This window comes from Coregonus lavaretus (genome assembly GCF_964263955.1).
Source record: "Coregonus lavaretus genome assembly, chromosome: 2".
NCBI classification, from domain to species: domain Eukaryota; kingdom Metazoa; phylum Chordata; class Actinopteri; order Salmoniformes; family Salmonidae; genus Coregonus; species Coregonus lavaretus.
In genome coordinates this window covers 20,954,050-20,970,816 of record NC_139989.1, presented here as the reverse complement: position 1 = coordinate 20,970,816, position 16,767 = coordinate 20,954,050, and the positions used below count along the sequence as shown (strand labels likewise).

General features: G+C 41.1%; 1 protein-coding gene across 2 annotated transcripts in view; it reads right to left on the bottom strand.

The window, feature by feature from the left end:
* LOC311144790 (RNA-binding protein 33-like) overlaps nt 1-16,315 on the bottom strand; it is a 49,682-nt gene extending 33,367 nt beyond the window's left edge. For both annotated transcript variants that reach the window (XM_084180918.1, XM_084180919.1), the window contains exons 1-8: nt 16,150-16,315; nt 15,520-15,598; nt 13,881-13,929; nt 13,254-13,324; nt 12,876-13,125; nt 11,136-11,240; nt 5,129-5,309; nt 4,672-4,904 (exon numbers count right to left, since the gene is read on the bottom strand). In XM_084180918.1, coding sequence (XP_084037044.1) covers nt 4,672-4,904; nt 5,129-5,309; nt 11,136-11,240; nt 12,876-13,125; nt 13,254-13,324; nt 13,881-13,929; nt 15,520-15,598; nt 16,150-16,168 — 987 coding nt within the window. In that variant the 5' untranslated portion in view covers nt 16,169-16,315. The remainder of the gene's footprint in view (nt 1-4,671; nt 4,905-5,128; nt 5,310-11,135; nt 11,241-12,875; nt 13,126-13,253; nt 13,325-13,880; nt 13,930-15,519; nt 15,599-16,149) is intronic.
* Between the last annotated feature and the right edge of the window lie 452 nt (nt 16,316-16,767).

Genomic DNA, 16,767 nt, shown 5'->3' with positions numbered 1-16,767 from the left:
CCTCTGTAGCGCCTTACGGTCGGATGCCGAGTAGTTGCCATACCAGGCGGTGATGCAACCGGTCAGGATGCTCTCGATGATGCAGCTGTAGAACTTTTTGAGGATATGGGGACCCATGCCAGTCTCTTTTCAGTCTCCTGAGGGGCGGCCCGTCAGGAAGTCCAGGATCCAGTTGCAGAGGGAGGTGTTTAGTCCCAGGGTCCTTAGCTTAGTGATGAGCTTTGAGGGCACTATGGTGTTGAACGCTGAGCTGTAGTCAATGACCAGCATTCTCACATAGGTGTTCCTTTTGTCCAGTTGGGAAAGGGCAGTGTGGAGTGCGATTGCGTATTCTGTGGATCTGTTGGGGCGGTATGCGAATTGGAGTGGGTCTAGGGTTTCCGGAATGATGGCGTTGATGTGAGCCATGACCAGCCTTTCAAAGCACTTCATGGCTACCGACGTGAGTGCTACGGGGCGGTAGACATTTAGGCATGTTACCTTCACTTTCTTGGGCACAGGGAATATGGTGGTCTGCTTGAAACATGTAGGTATTACAGACTCAGTCAGGGAGAGGTTGAAAATGTCAGTGAAGACACTAGCCAGTTGATCAGCGCATGCTCGGAGTACACGTCCTGGTAACCCGTCTGGCCCCGTGGCCTTGTGAATGTTGACCTGTTTAAAAAGGTCTTGCTCACGTTGGCTACGGAGAGCGTGATCACACAGTTGTCCGGAACAGCTGGGGGCATAGCGAGATTTCTTATTAGCGTCTGGATTAGTTTCCCGCTCCTTGAAAGCGGCAGCTCTAGCCTTTGGCTCGGTGCGGATGTTGCCTGTAATCCATGGCTTCTGGTTGGGATATGTACATACGGTCACTGTGGGGACGACGTCGTCGATGCACTTACTGATTAAGCCGGTGACTGAGGTGGTATACTCCTCAATGCCATTGGATGAATCCTGGAACATATTCCAGTCTATGCCATTAAAACAGTCCTGTAGCGTGGCATCCGCGTCATCTGACCACTTCCGTATTGAGTGAGTCACTGTTACTTCCTGCTTTAGTTTTTGCTTGTAAGCAGGAATCAGGAGGATATAATTATGGTCAGATTGGCCAAATGGAGGGCGAGGGAGAGCTTTGTACGCATCTCTGTGTGTGGAGTAAAATGCGGTCTAGAGTTTTTTTTTCCTCTGGTTGCACATTTCATTCTGGTAGAAATTAGGTAAAACTGATTTAAGTTTGCCTGCATTAAAGTCCCCGGTCACTAAGAGCGCCGCTTCTGGATGAGCATTTTCTTGTTTGCTTATGGCCTTACACAGCTGTTATTGACAAAGACACACACCCACACCCCTTGTCTTATCGGACGTAGCTCTTCTGTCCTGTCGATGCACGGAAAACCCAGGCAACTGTATATTATCCGCGTCATCGTTCAGCCACGACTCGGTGAAACATAAGATATTACAGTTAATGTCCCGTTGGTAGGATAGTCTCAAACGGAGCTCATCCAGCTTATTCTCCAGTGATTGCACGTTGGCCAATAGAACGGATGGTAGAGAGCGGGTTACCCACTCACTGACGAATTCTCACAAGGCACCCTGTTCTGCACCCCCTGTATTTCCTTATTTTCTTCATGCGAATGACGGGGATTTGGGCCTTGTTTGGGAGCAACATTATATCCTTCGTGTCAGACTCATTAAATAAAAAATATTTGTCCAGTTCGAGGTGAGTAATCGCTGTTCTGATATCCAGAAGTTATTTTCGGTCATAAGAGACGGTAGCATCAACATTATGTCCAAAATAAGTTACAAACAATGCGAAACACACAAAATAGCACAATTGGTTAGGAGCCCGTAAAACGTCAGCCATCCCCTCCGGCACCATTCTTCTTCAATATCGAAAGGTTTAATTATAAAATGACCCATCAACTTCAATGAATGATGGAGATTAATTGGATTCTGCTCATGATAACATTTAAGGTAGTCCAAAGTATTTTTCCCATTGTGTTTTATCTCATTTATATTTGTTTGGTAATATGTCTTTGTCTTTTGGTTAAGTTTAGTCACAACATTTCTCAATTTACAGTATGTCAACCAACCAGCAGCCTGACTTGTTGCCAACTTATGCTTCATTTCTTTGAACCATACAATCTTTTTTATTATCATCAATCCAGGGGGCTCTAACAGTTCGCACAGTTAGTTTCTTAACAGGTGCATGCTTGTCAACAATTGGCATGAATAATTGTACAAATACTTCCAGTGCTGCATCTGGATTCACTTCCTCATACACATCAGACCAGCATACATTTTTTACATCTTCAACAAAAGAATCCTGAGAAAACATGTTGTATGATCTGTTATAAATTACTTTAGGCCCAAACTTTGGCACTTTGCCTTCCCTTGTTATTGCCACAATGTTATGGTCACTACAGCCAATGGAAACAGATATTGCTTTGGAGCAAAACTCTGCAGCATTAGTGAAGATATGATCAATACAAGTGGATGTCACAGATCCAACACTATTGGTATGCACTCTAGTTGGTTGAGTGATAACCTGGGTCATATTACAGGCATTAGTCACAGAAGCTTCCCTCTTGAGATGACAGCTAGTTGCTAACCAGTCAATGTTCAGGTCACCCAGAAAATAGAACTCTTAACATTATCAAGCATTGCACACATATTACCCCAATACTTACTGTTCGCACTTGGTGGCCTATAGCAGCACCCCAAAAGAAGAGGCTTTAGATGTGGCAGGTTAACTTGCAACCACAACACTTCAACAACATTTGACATGAGATCCTCTAAGCTTTACAGGAATATGTCTCTGAACATATACAGCAACACCTCCCCCATAGGCATTCCTGTTTTTTCTGTAGATATTATATCCCTGTATTGCTACTCCTGTATTATCAAAGGAATTATCTAAGTGAGTTTCAGAGATGGCCAGTATATGAATGTTACCTGATGTTCGCAAGTTAGATTTCATTAACCTTATTTGTAAAGCTATGGGCTATTCTTAGCCCTTTCTTGGTAGCTTATTGGAGACATACATAATATGGAGACTAAATAAATAAGACTGTGTGTCTGAGATGTTGGGTTGAAGCTACTGACCCGGAGGCTTGGCGCTCTCATTCCTCCAAGGCTTTTGAGAGGGAGGGTGGACAATGAGCCTGTTGTAGCGGAGGTAAGTAATGTTCCCATGCTCTCTGGCAGCTTTCATAGCTGGGATAAGTTCTTTCTGCCTCTGGCGCACAGCTTCAGATAAGTTTTCCAGACCTGTGGGCAAGCGCCATCTCAATCTACGTATGATCCATCTGCAGCTTTTCAGTGATAATTTTTCTTACTTTCTCGTCAGACTCGGCCCAGTTCTCATGTGGAGACTCTGGTATGCCATCCACAACGATGTTATTCCTCCTGGATTGTCCCTCTAGATAGTCTGTTTCCCCAGTCATTGTTAATAATGATTCACAGACTGCTGATGTCATCTTGAGAGGACTTACAGTTTGTCATCTTGCTGCATGACTCTTTCAGGACATCCACCTCTACCTGGGAGAACTGCAAACTGTTCTTAAGGTACTTACATTTTGATTGGTCGTTAGTTGTTGGTTTTGGGTTGAAAGGTTACACCTTCAGATGTTATAAATTGAATTAAATGCCTTTGTTCTCTCTTATCCTGTTTCCAAACCATGGAGGAAGGTTGTATGATCAATTCTCATTCCCTAGGCTTCCAGGCCTCTGGGCTAGTAAGCATCTCTTTGTTCATGCTTTGTCCTGTAAGTTAACCTTAGGATCTATATGCTTAGAATAATGCCTTGTAATGCTTGTTAATGCTTTATGCCTTGCATGTGAATCCATTCTTTGTACAATGTTAATTAAATATCTGCCTTTGATATAGACCAATTCTTAATAGTCAACGTCAACTCATTGCATAATGCTTGCTTGTATATTTTTATATCTTTATGGAGTCAGATAAAAATGTTAATAGGCTAATTCCTTAGTCTTATTACGAGTCGCATGTTATGTATATATAATATACTGTATAAAAACATCAAATATTACTGCCCACTATAGCGGTCTCAGCCACAATGGCTAACTGCATCGCGGGCTGTGTTCAAGCTGTAAAAGAAACCTTGCTAGCTAGTTAACAGCTAGCTAGCTGCTACACCAAGCAGCTCTTCATTCTAACTTTTGGTAGGCAGGATCCCTGGACAGATATAGTGGTCGCAGCAACTGAGGCTAAATGCGTTGCAGGATCAAAATTAAAAAAGGTAACTAGTAACCAAACTTTTTCAATAGAACAATTTTTCAGATACTTTTAAAACATCAAACCGACCTCTCCCTCTTTACGCTTTCAACAACTGACGTTCAACCTTCAAAAGCGTTGCATAAATGGATGAACAACTTAAATGAACGGATTATATGCTTCAAGAGATGTCTAATAATAAAAAAGGCCACGAGAAACTAAATCCAATAGGCCATGATGACAACGGCATATGTGCCAAATGGCCTACATGGCTGTGCCTTATTAGTTCTGCAGGTAAACATTGCGACAATATTAAGCAAGCATAACTTCAAATTATCTTATACACATACACTCAAGTAAGCTAATCGTAAACAATTCTATAATATAAAAGTGACATTACAGAATATCAAGAGATATATAATCCTTTTCTATTGTGTCAGATTATTTTAATTTACCTGCATGCCCATATGTAGAGGCACCATTGGGAGCCTCAGGTCATTCATTCGTCCTCTTCCTCCACCGAAGTCTCCCATCCCAAATCCGGGGAACCTCCCTCTTAATCCTCGACCTCTGAATCCTCCTCTATCTCCTCCTCCTCTTCCTCCTCGGCCCCCAAAGCGGCCCTGCTTCCTCTGGCGCTCCTTCTCCTCAAACTCCATCAGGTCTGCTTTGGCCTCTTCAGACAGCTCTGGTGGGCAAAACACAATCACCACGAGGTGAACATTAGAACATTCAAATACAACCCATTCAGTAAGACTTGCTCAAACTGCACTTGAGCATTTTCTTTTGATCCAAATTGTGTAGGTGCATGAGTTAAACTTGAAATGCCCTTCAACCATAAGCAACGCAACCAAACAAAGCACAAAATCTATTACAGTTTATATAACACTGCATAAAAATAATAAAATGTACCTAATGTTTCAGGAATGTTTCTTCTTTTGGTTGCTGCATCCGCCAGACGCACAACACCAGACGTGACATCCTTACGCTCCGTTTTGAACCGCAACCGGCCAGACTCTCCATCATCGTCTTCCTCTTCATCCTCGTCTTCCTCCTCCTTCACTTCTTCCTTTGGCTCTGGTTCATTCTCAGCCTTTGGAAATATAGGAATCATCTTAGCCATCAATTATGAACAACCCATTAGATACAGCTAACTGCCAAAATAATGGAAACACGAGGGAAAATGAGGGATACAAAGTATATTGAAAGCAGGTGCATCCACACAGGTGTAGTTCCTGAGTTAATTAAACAATTAACATCCCATCATGTTTAGGCTCATGTATACAAATGCTGGGCAGGCCATTAATTTCGCGCAATATTATTATTTTAGGAAGACAATGCCCCCATCCACAAGGCAGGAGTGGTTACTGAATGGGTTGATGAGCATGAAAATAATGTAAACCATATGCCATGGCCGTCTCAGCGTTCTCCACCACCATCAACAAAACACCAAATGATGGAATTTCTCATGGAAGAATGGTGTTGCATCTACTGTTGTCACGATACCAACACTTTACTAACGATACGATACCAGGCCAAGTATCACGGTACCATGGGGTAAAAAATATATATATATATATCAGTGGCCTAGCGTCCTGCTCGCCCCATCCCCCCATCATGCATATGTACTACACAAAATGAAAGTCTCACTGAAAGTCACTCTTCTACTCAATACAACATTGAATTTAACTTCACACTGTTCAGTGTATAATAGAATACTGCATAGAGCTGATTGCTCATATTTGCAAAGGCGTACCTGGGATTTGGCTGGAGGAATGGGAGGAAGGAATATATTAATACACATACATAATGACCTGCATGTCATTGTGGCACTAAGGGGAAAACAGACACACACACCCTCCCTCACACATCATCTCCCTTGCTCTCATAAACTCACCACTCTCTCTCTCCCACAAACACACACTGCTCCCAACTTTTACATTTACATTACGCACCAAACAGAATTTATAGGAGCACCAGAAAGAAATTGATTTGTAATATAGTTTAGACCTATATGAATCCTACCTTTGAAGCACATCTCATGAGTAGCAGACCCTTTTCCTTTCTTCCTGTGCCAATCAAATTTTCCGAAACCTACAGTCAAGTTACCAGGTTGTTAGCTAGCTAGGTAACATGACTGAACGTCGTTTGTTATCAAACCAATAATTAGCGACCAGGGATTAGTTTAGAAACGGCCCACGACATGGTTTGTGAAATTATATAAAATGTGCGCGAATCCCGATAGAAAAAAAAGGCATCTCTGGTAATATGGGTCATATTATTTTTTACCATTTAGGCTAGTTTTCTTTGCTGTAAAGCTGCAAGCATGCCTGTCCATTTTTCCTCTGGCATTCAGAGGCTGCATGAAGGTGATCTTGCAAAGTCTAATCAGACTGACCTTTGCTCTTGGTTATAACAGGTGATGAAATTATAAAATATATCAACATTGCTCACTGAGCGCGCTGCTCCAATGTAACAAATGTACAAATCTAACAACCGAACACTCATCTGGGTCTGCATCCCGCTCGCCATCACGGCTAAATTAAACTGAACAAAAATATAAAACGCAACATGTAAAGTGTTGGTCCCATGTTTCATGAGCTAAAATAAAAGATCCCAGAAATTGTTCATAAGCATAAAAAGCTTAATTTCTTTCAAATGTTGTGCATACATTTGTTTACATCCCTGTTAGTGAGAATTTCTCCTTTGCCAAGATAATCCATCCACCTGACATATCAAGAAGCTGATTAAACTGCATGATCATTACACGTGTACCTTGTGCTGGGGACAATAAAAGGCCACTCGAAAATGTCACAACACAATGCCACAAATGTCTCAAGTTCAGGGAGCGTGCAATTGGCATGCTGACTGCAGGAATGTCCACCACAGCTGTTGACAGAGAATTGAATGTTCATTTCTCTACCATAAGCCACCTCCAAAAATCTTTTTAGAGAATTTGGCAGTAAGTCCAACCGGCCTCACAACCGCAGACTACGTGTAACCACGCCATGCCAGGACATACACATCTGGCTTCTTCATCTGAGGAATCGTCTGAGACCAGCCATCCGGACAGCTGATGAAACTGTGGGTCTTCACAAAAAGATTTTCTGCACAAACTGCCAGAAACTGTCTCAGGGAAGCTCATCTGTGTGCTCGTCGTCCTCACAAGGTTCTTGAACTGACTGCAGTTCGGGGTTGTAACCGACTTCAGTGGGCAAATGCTCACCTTCGATGGCCACTCTCACGCTGGAGAAGTGTGCTCTTCATGGATGTTGTGAACAGAGTGCCCTATGGTGGCGGTGGGGTTATGGTATGGGCAGGCATAAGCTATGGACAACGAACACAATTGCATTTTATCGATGGCAATTTGAATGCACAGAAATACCGTAACGAGATCATGAGGACCATTGTCGTGCCATTTATCCGCTGCCATCACCTCTCAGCATGATAATGCACGGCCCCATGTCGCAAGATCTGTACACAATTCCTGGAAGCTGAAAATGTCCCAGTTCTTCCATGGCCTGCATACTCACCATACATGTCACCATTGAGCATGTTTGGGATGCTCTGGATCGACGTGTACGACAGCGTGTTCCAGTTCACGCCAATATCCAGCAACTTCGCACAGCCATTGAAGAGGAGTGGGACAACATTCCACAGGCCACAATCAAACAGCCTGATCAACTCTATGCGAAGGAGATGTGGCGCGCTGCATGAGGCAAATGGCAGTCACACCAGATACTGACAGGTTCTGATCCACGCCCCTACCTTTTTTTTTTAAAGGTATCTGTGACCAACAGATGCATATCTGAATTCTGTCATGTGAAGTCCATAAATTAGGGACTAATTAATTTATTATTTCAATTGACTGATTTCTTTATATGAACGGTAACTCAGTAAAATCTTTGAAATTGTTTGAGGTTGCGTTCATATTTTTTTCCCATGTATATTTGAAAAGCTGATGGAGGAATATATGCGCATGAAGAGCAGACGGAGAGAAACAGGTGAGTGAGGGCTGGTACGGAATGTGGCTGGCTGATTACAGCTGCCACATGTGATATGCACATGAAAGTGAAGTGGATATTATTGGCCGTGCCCATACAAGAGACTAGTGGCTATTGCTTGAATTCAACAGAATTTATAAACTGTCTTTATAATAATAATAATATGCCATTTAGCAGACGCTTTTATCCAAAGCGACTTACAGTCATGTGTGCATACATTTTTTGTGTATGGGTGGTCCCGGGGATCGAACCCACTACCCTGGCGTTACAACCGCCGTGCTCTACCAGCTGAGCTACAGAGGACCACCTTTAAAAACATTTCATAACGGGCACCAGCAGGTTCTGAAAAATATGGTAGTATCATATGAAACGGTACCAAAAAAAGATTGGTATCGGAAGTATCATGACGTTTTGGTATTGTGATATTACCGCGTTACCGGTATACCATGCAACACTAGTCGCATCCCTCCAATAGAGTTCCAGACAATCTAATAAATAATATAGATTTCAGTTGTCCAAATAGACAAGTACCATTCTTTAAATAATCATAACAATCTAACAATTATTAGATCAGAGAAGCCAAAAAATTGGATCAGAGAAGCAAACATTGGAATAATATTCAAAATCTATTTTTCATGTACATAAATAAAAAAGCCTCCATGTCAAAGTGTAGGTGATATGCATACAGGCTACAGCCTCATGTCCAAACCGATGCTGACATGAGGGAGGCCCAGAAAATGTAGCCAAACTTTAATGAGATTTTTAATTAGATAAATATAGGCTAAACGCCAGTCATGTTTGACAAATATAATGAAGGATAATTAACATTAACGTCTAAATGGTCACAAGATCAGAGAGTGAAGGACAGTGCCTGTTGCGCACCACACATCACCCACATTGAATCTGAGCGGAGGCGGTCAGCATTTAGAAAATTATTTAACCATGAACTTAATTGTTTAAAACCTGGACATTTTATATCATTTTATGAAGTACGTCTGACAGTGCTTTCAGAAAGTATTCACACCCCTTGACTTTTTCCACATTTAGTTGTGTTACAGCCTGAATTTAAAATGGTTTCAATTTAGATGTTTTTGTCACTGGCCTACACACAACATTCCAAAGTGGAATTATGTTTTAGGAAATGTTTTACAAATCAAAAATGAAAAGCTGAAATGTCTTGAGTGAATAAGTATTCAACCCCTTTGTTATGACAAGACAAAATAAGTTCAGGAGTAGAAATTTGCTGAACAACTTACATAATACATTGCATGGACTCAATGTGTGCAATAATAGTGTTTAACATGATTTTTTAATGACTACCTCATCTCTGTACCCCACACATACAGATAATTGTAAGGTTCCTCAGTCGAGCAGTGAATTTCAAACACGGATTCAACCATTGACCAGGAAGGTATTCCAATGCCTCGCAAAGAAGAGGACCTATTGTTAGATGGGTAAAACATTTTTTAAGCAGACACTGAATATCCCTTGGAGCATGGTTATTAATTACACTTTATATGATGTATCACTACAAAGATACAGGCGTCCTTCCTAACTCGGTTGCCGGAGAGGAAGCAAACCGCTCAGGGACTTCACCATGAGGCCAAATGGTGACTTTAAAACAGTTTAATGGCTGTGATAGGAGAAAACTGAGGATGGATCAACAACATTGTAGTTACTCCACAATACTAACATACAGAGTGAAAAGGAGGAAGCCTATACTGAATAAAAAAAAATCGAAAATATGCATCCTCTTTGCAACAAGGCACAAAAGTGATACTGCTACAAATGTGGCAAAGCAATTAACTTTTTGTCCTGAATACAAAGTGTTGTGTTTTATTGGATTTGCCCCAAACATATTACTGAGTACCACTCTCCATATTTTCAAGCATAGTGGTGGCTGCATCATTACATTAAAATTGTAGTCATTTAGCAGACGCTCTTATCCAGAGCGACTTGCATAATATTGTGAGTGCATAATATTTTTTTTTTTTCATACTGGTCCCCTGTGGGAAACGAACCCACAACCCTGGCGTTGCAAATGCCATGCTCTACCAACTGAGCTACACGGGACTTGTTATGGGTATGCTTGTAATTGTTAAGGACTGGGGAGTTTTTCAGGATAACAAAATAAATGTAATGGAGCTAAGCACAGGCAAAATCCTAAAGGAAAAACTTGGTTCAATCTGCTTTCCACCAGACACTGGGAGATGAATTCACCTTTCAGCAGGACTATAACCTAAAACACAAGGCGAAATCTACACAGCAGTTGCTTACCAAGAAGACAGTGAATTTGGCCGAGTTACAGTTTGGACCTAAATCTGCTTGAAAATCTATGACAAGGCTTGAAAATGGTTGTCTAACAACGATCAACAACCAATTTGACAGATCGTGAAGAATTTTGAAAATAATAAATGGGCAAATATTGTACAATCCAGGTGTGCAAAGCTCTTAGAGACTTGTGTGAATACTTATGTAAATCATACAAAAATGTTTCCACTTTGTCATTAGGGGGTATTGTGTGGATCTGTCGTCCCAGTGTCTGTTTTGAACCGTAGACATATTTTTTGGGGTTGTAATTATAATGTTGCAATATTTTATAGGCTACCAAGGGTGGCAAACTATCCTCCAAGAGAGCCTTAAAGGGGCAGTGTTGTATCTTGAGACAAGCTTGAATATAAGAAGCCAATAGGCAGAGTGTAGCCTTTTATCTTGCATCATACAATGATGTAAAAATGGTGTTACAGACCTTTTTTTTTGGGGGGACGACAAGTTATTATAAAATTATTATTAAAGTCCTACTTGTCCAAAGGACAACTGGCTAAAAATGTTAAGTCCTGTATAGGGAATATATAGGGAATAGGGTGCCATTTAGGATGCAACCAGTGAGTGAGGGAGACCCGTTCTGTTCATACCTCTGTGTCTGCGAGCTGAGAGACTTCCTCCTCCTCTCCCTCTGGGGCTTCCTGTTGCTCTTCCTGCTCCTCTCCACCTCCATAGCTTGGTGAGTAATCATCCACCTACAACAACAAGTGGAGAGATCCAGAGTCAATATTCAAAATAGGCTAAGTGTCATAGATGTATTGTACATTCTACCATCCTATTATGGCCCATATTTACTGTCAATGTTAGCAGGATATTAACACTGGCCTGAGATTACAGCCTGTGTGGGTTTAGCCTAACTTTATCCCCATGGAAATGATGTGAAAGGAATAATGGTTGAGCCAAAAATACTGGCGTGTTTCCTTTTAATGAAAATATTAACAGCAAGCATCAAGGAGAAAACATTGAAATGTTATGGGGGGGGGGGGGGGGGGGGGGGGGGTTAGAAAGGGGGAGCCTCTTGAATTACCATAACAGTGGGAGCAGGCTTCATTACCAATTCCTGACAGCATTTGAAATTCTATGAGATGTAAATGTTTGACATGATATACAGAAATGTGGGGGGAGATAAAAACAACCTCTGGATCAGTGACGGTGAAAATATAATTGTGCTAGCTACTGCTTTATTGTCCCACTCTAGAAGTTCACGACTCAATGCCAGGAGGAACATCACACACACAGGAAGCTGACTACAGTTTCATGGTGCCGAAATCCGGGATTCCAGTTATACAATAATTCCGGTAATAACAAATGTTGGCTATCCAACGTGTACTTGATATACCATGTGGTCACAACTCGCGTAATTGCGCTCATTTCAAAGCACACTTTCAGTGAGAACCCACTAGGTGATTCATGACTGTCAAAAGACAGGTCACAGGACAGTGTTTGGTGTTCTGCACCATTAACCTGCCAACCCAAAACATAATATTGCAGACAAATACCCGTTGCAGCAGAAGGATAGACAGACTACCCAGAGGGAACAGAAAGGGCTTAATCCTTTAAACTGTTCCACATGTTACCTCTGAATACCACCGCAAACAGAAGTGTTAAGCCCAGGCAGTCGAGTGACTTTGTAAACATAGTTATTACAAACAATAGTGCTCTACGTACTCACTGGGGTTTTTCTAAGTAAGTATGAAGTAGAACTGTCCAACCCTACTTAGAATATCAAAGGCTTTATCTTTAGTGTGTAAAAAAAGTGATGTCTTGTCAGCCATCACACCTTAGTAAATAAGACTATTACAGACGTCACATGGATCTAGTCTTATCTTTTCCCCTCTTCACTCTTGGCTACGAGGTCTGGGAAAGAAATAAAGGAGGAAATTGCATCAATCATTTCAGGACTGTATGGGGTGTCCATAGGAAGGTCAATAATCTTTCCACCAATGTGAGATTTTATCAGATTGAGTCGAGTGCCCGATATAAAAGCCCCCCGCGTTAACCACTGCCGATTGGCAGTGCGTCTTCCTCGCACAAAGTGGCTCTTTAGCCAGACAAAGATACAGGGCCCAACGGCACCAAGCATCACAGCCGACAGACACCAGAGCATTACCTACTTACTGCCAAACAAGATGTCAGTGAAAGGAGAAATCAACTGGCGGAGAGTGATAATGAATCCCACCCCCACCTTCAACCCCTATCCAAAGCACATCCCCTTTAGCATCCACTGAATATATTTGATACGTGCCCCCTGAAACCCAAGACAGGGGAAGAAACGTTATCGTTTCAAGATACAATGGAGTAAAACAGAAAGAGGGGAGACGAGGACTCACTTGAAATTCATCGTCTAGAGGCTCATTGATTTGAATGTCTAACACTCCGTCGCCCCCAGCCTGTTCTCCTGAGTATTCCATTTGGCCGTCTGGCATCTCCATGTCATTGGGCTGGCTGTACTCGTCCACGTACTCTCCCCCCTCCTGCTGGTAGCCCCCCTCTACATCTCCTAGGTGTTCTGGGTAGTCTATGGGGTTCACCTGCTGGTCAAATTCGCATAGAGTAGCATTGAGGCTAACACCCTGGCCGCTGAAAGGCAAAAACATACAATTATAAACAAAGGACACTGTAGCTCAAAAATTGCCACATCATGTCTAAAGGACTAAGTATGGAAATGCTATTAGCATGATCAGACAACGTGGATACAATGAACTTACATGTTTTGATCTTCTTCATCACTTTGTAGAAGGTCATCGTTCAATTCCTCATCTGACACTTCTGAGGGATTCTAAAAACAAGAAAAACAACCCAGAATGGATCAGTATGTTTTAGCTCATGTTGTTCATTCCTTGCACACCCAGGCTTTAAATGGCAAGGTCGACTATTGTACAACTACAGAATATCAACCAAAAGTGATATTATGATTGAATGTGTAGGCCTACACATGTTCAAATCGGATTGCTAATCACAGATTTTAAATAAATACTTGAATCAATAAAATAGTGAGTTTAAATAAACATGGGGGGGATCTCCTCCAGTCCAAAAGGATGCTTTATTCCTATGTGTGAAGTCAATCTGAGCAGATTAAGATAATTTCTTTTTGCCTACTGTACTTGCTCCTGGTTCACATCAATAAATGCCCCTGTGGAGGAGCCCCCTGTCACAAGCCTACTGCAAAATTCAACATCACTGTGAATTCAATCTATGGGATCTAGGCTATTTCACCTATCCTACAGCTGGTAGGCTACATTAATAAATCCATGCATAATAGGTTAGCATGGCAGAGGCATCTATGAATGATATGAAGGTAATCACAAACAGAAGCGATGGAGAGTTAGTCTTACCTTTTTGGCTGTCAGCCAATCCTCCTCGAGCAAATCACTCTCAAGATCACTTTAAGAGAAGAGATAAACCAAGTCAGCATAGCTCATTTTACAAAGCTAGGTATTGGTCTACTCTCTATGCACGTTTACAGCTAGTCTAGACAGGATTATTTAATGAAGCCTAAATTATCATTCTCATGAGCATGATAAGCAAATGCCAATGTTCCACAATATTTACACTAGGCCTGACTCTGCAAGGACAGATACAAATGTTGTTCTCATAGGCTGCAGTCACTGTATCGTTCCTGGGTCATGTTCGGTTGGTCCAAAACAGGAGCAAGCACTTCAAATGTACCAAGTCAATTTCTCTCCTACTAGGTATTCTCATACAAATCTACATCATATTCAGATCATAAGCTCATTATATTGTTTCTTATATTGTTGTGAAAATGATTTAGTCTAAATTACAATAGTATACTTTTTGTATATATCGCCCAGCTCCATTCATGAACACACTTGGGAAAAATATGGGATGACATTGTCACAAGGTCTCCACAACAGAAAGTCTCTGCCTAAAATCTATTTTAGGACTATATTTTGTGCATGAGTTATGGGCTTCATAGATGGAGTAAGGAACTACTGTACTAGTATAACCTAATGTCAGAGGACATTAAAGGGAAAACGCATGCAAAACCTAGCCCTTGATCATGACTCTCAGTTCCATTACATTACAAATAAGAGTCATTGGACGAAGGCAACTTCTGTATGCGGGAGTTTTGTTTAGAGTCCCGACGCTAGGTCTGAACATTAACATGCATCGCTTGCGGTATGGTTTTGGAAGCATAAGGACCTTATCTTTCATATCTGCAGAAAATATTTTCTTTTTTAAAAACTTTTACAGGGTTAGTGTTCCCATTCGGCCATACAGCGCTTGTTTACGGAAAAACAGACGGAAGACAAGAGGCGACCGACCACCTGTGCTAATTAGCCATCTAGCATGCTCCGAACACCTGTGTGTAAGCATAACTCTGGAAGTGTAGCATAAGTGTAGTTGCGTCAGATGGATACACCCTTAGCTGTATGGATCTGTGCAAAACTGCTACAGTAAGTGTATTGTTTTTTTTATCACATTTTATTGGTCACATACACATATGTAGCAGATGTTATTGCGGATGTAGCGAAATGCTTGTGTTCCTAGCTCCAACTGTGCAGTAGTATCTAACAATTCACAACAATACATACAAATCTAAAGTAAAAGAATAGAATTAAGAAATATATAAATATTAGGACGAGCAATGTCAGAGTGGCATTGACTAAAATACAGTAGAATAGAATACAGTATATACATATGAAATGAGTAAAGAAGTATTCTTTCTCGCTGATGAAAGATAAGGGCCATACGTTTCGAAAGCCGTATCACAGGCATTGATTATTGATGTTTCTAAACGTTAAAACACAGCGGGGGGATTGTAGTTCACGAGGCATCCGTGGGCGAAGCGAATGGCTGAGAACTGTAAGGAGAAGGCATAATGCTGCCTAGAGTTTGAGAGCTACAGTATGCCATGCGTGCATACACAAAAATGTAATGTAAATGTAAGTCGCTTTGGATAAAAGCGTCTGCTAAATGGCATATTATTATTACACCAAGCAGCAGAGATACCTGTCTAAATTATCATCTTCGCCTCTCCTCCTGCGTGATCTCTCTGCACCTGGCTTGTCATAATCTTCAAAGTCATCATCTGAAAACAAAAAGACAAGGCTCTGTTAACTTGTTTGCTGTCAGGGTCTTGGCAAATGATTAAGACGTGGGAAACCCGGTGTGAAAACTCAGGCCAATCAATAACATGAATTGATCAATTAGAGAAACGAAATCCCGCAATTGACAACCACTGTTGTTTCAATGAATGACTGATGTGGTCAGCTAACTAACTATAACAGCTTACTAAGCAACAAGGGTTTAGTATTTTTAATGATATTTAGGCTCTTTTAGATAGTTCAAAGCAATGAAAATGTAGCAACAAGCTAACGTTAGCCAACTGCAAGAAATGCAACGTTAGTTAGCTAACGGTAGCTAGTTGTTAGCTAAAAATATCAGCACACTAGACAACACGGTAACATGCACATTCAAACGTTGGAACTAAATACTACACAGAATGAACTTGTATCGTGTGACGCCTAGTCATAGTGTTTACAGATTAATTATCGTAGCTAGCTACATTTTAGGCCAATGCGGCCTATCTCATCTTGCTAGCAAACCAAACGTCTACCGAAATAATTGTGGTAACTATACCTCCGGGGATGTCCGCCATTACGCAAGACGGTTTCCTCAGTGTAGGCGAAATTCTATACAATTGAAGAATACATTGAAATCTTTACTATTTTGTGTTAAAATCAAGCTAATGCTACAGCTAACGTTGTTTACCACAATCCGCAGAGAATCAGAACATAACCATTGCAGAGTGAATGAGATCTGATGCATTCTGGGATAGAATAATGTTCTTCCTAAGCGCTGAACCAAAGTCAGTTTATCTTACCTACTACCTATCGATTTAATTTTTGTGTGTAGGATAAACCGATCTTAGATCTTTTGGTAAACCTCTGCAGTTCATGAGACCCAATAAGTATGCATGAGATCTAATTACATGTATGAATAATGCATGAAACTGTAAAAGTACACATATTTTCTTAATTAGAGTAGGAGATACCATAACATGAAATATAGCCTACAATACACTAGCTATTCAATATCAGTAATTTGGGTAACGTGGGGTAACTAAGAACAATGTCCAATTGCTGACACAAAAAAACAAAGTTTGGTAAAAAAATTAGGTATGTGGATGATGGTCATGCTTTAGGCAAACAAACTATGAAGGGAAATAAGTGGGTAGAGTTTACACTTTTTACAAAA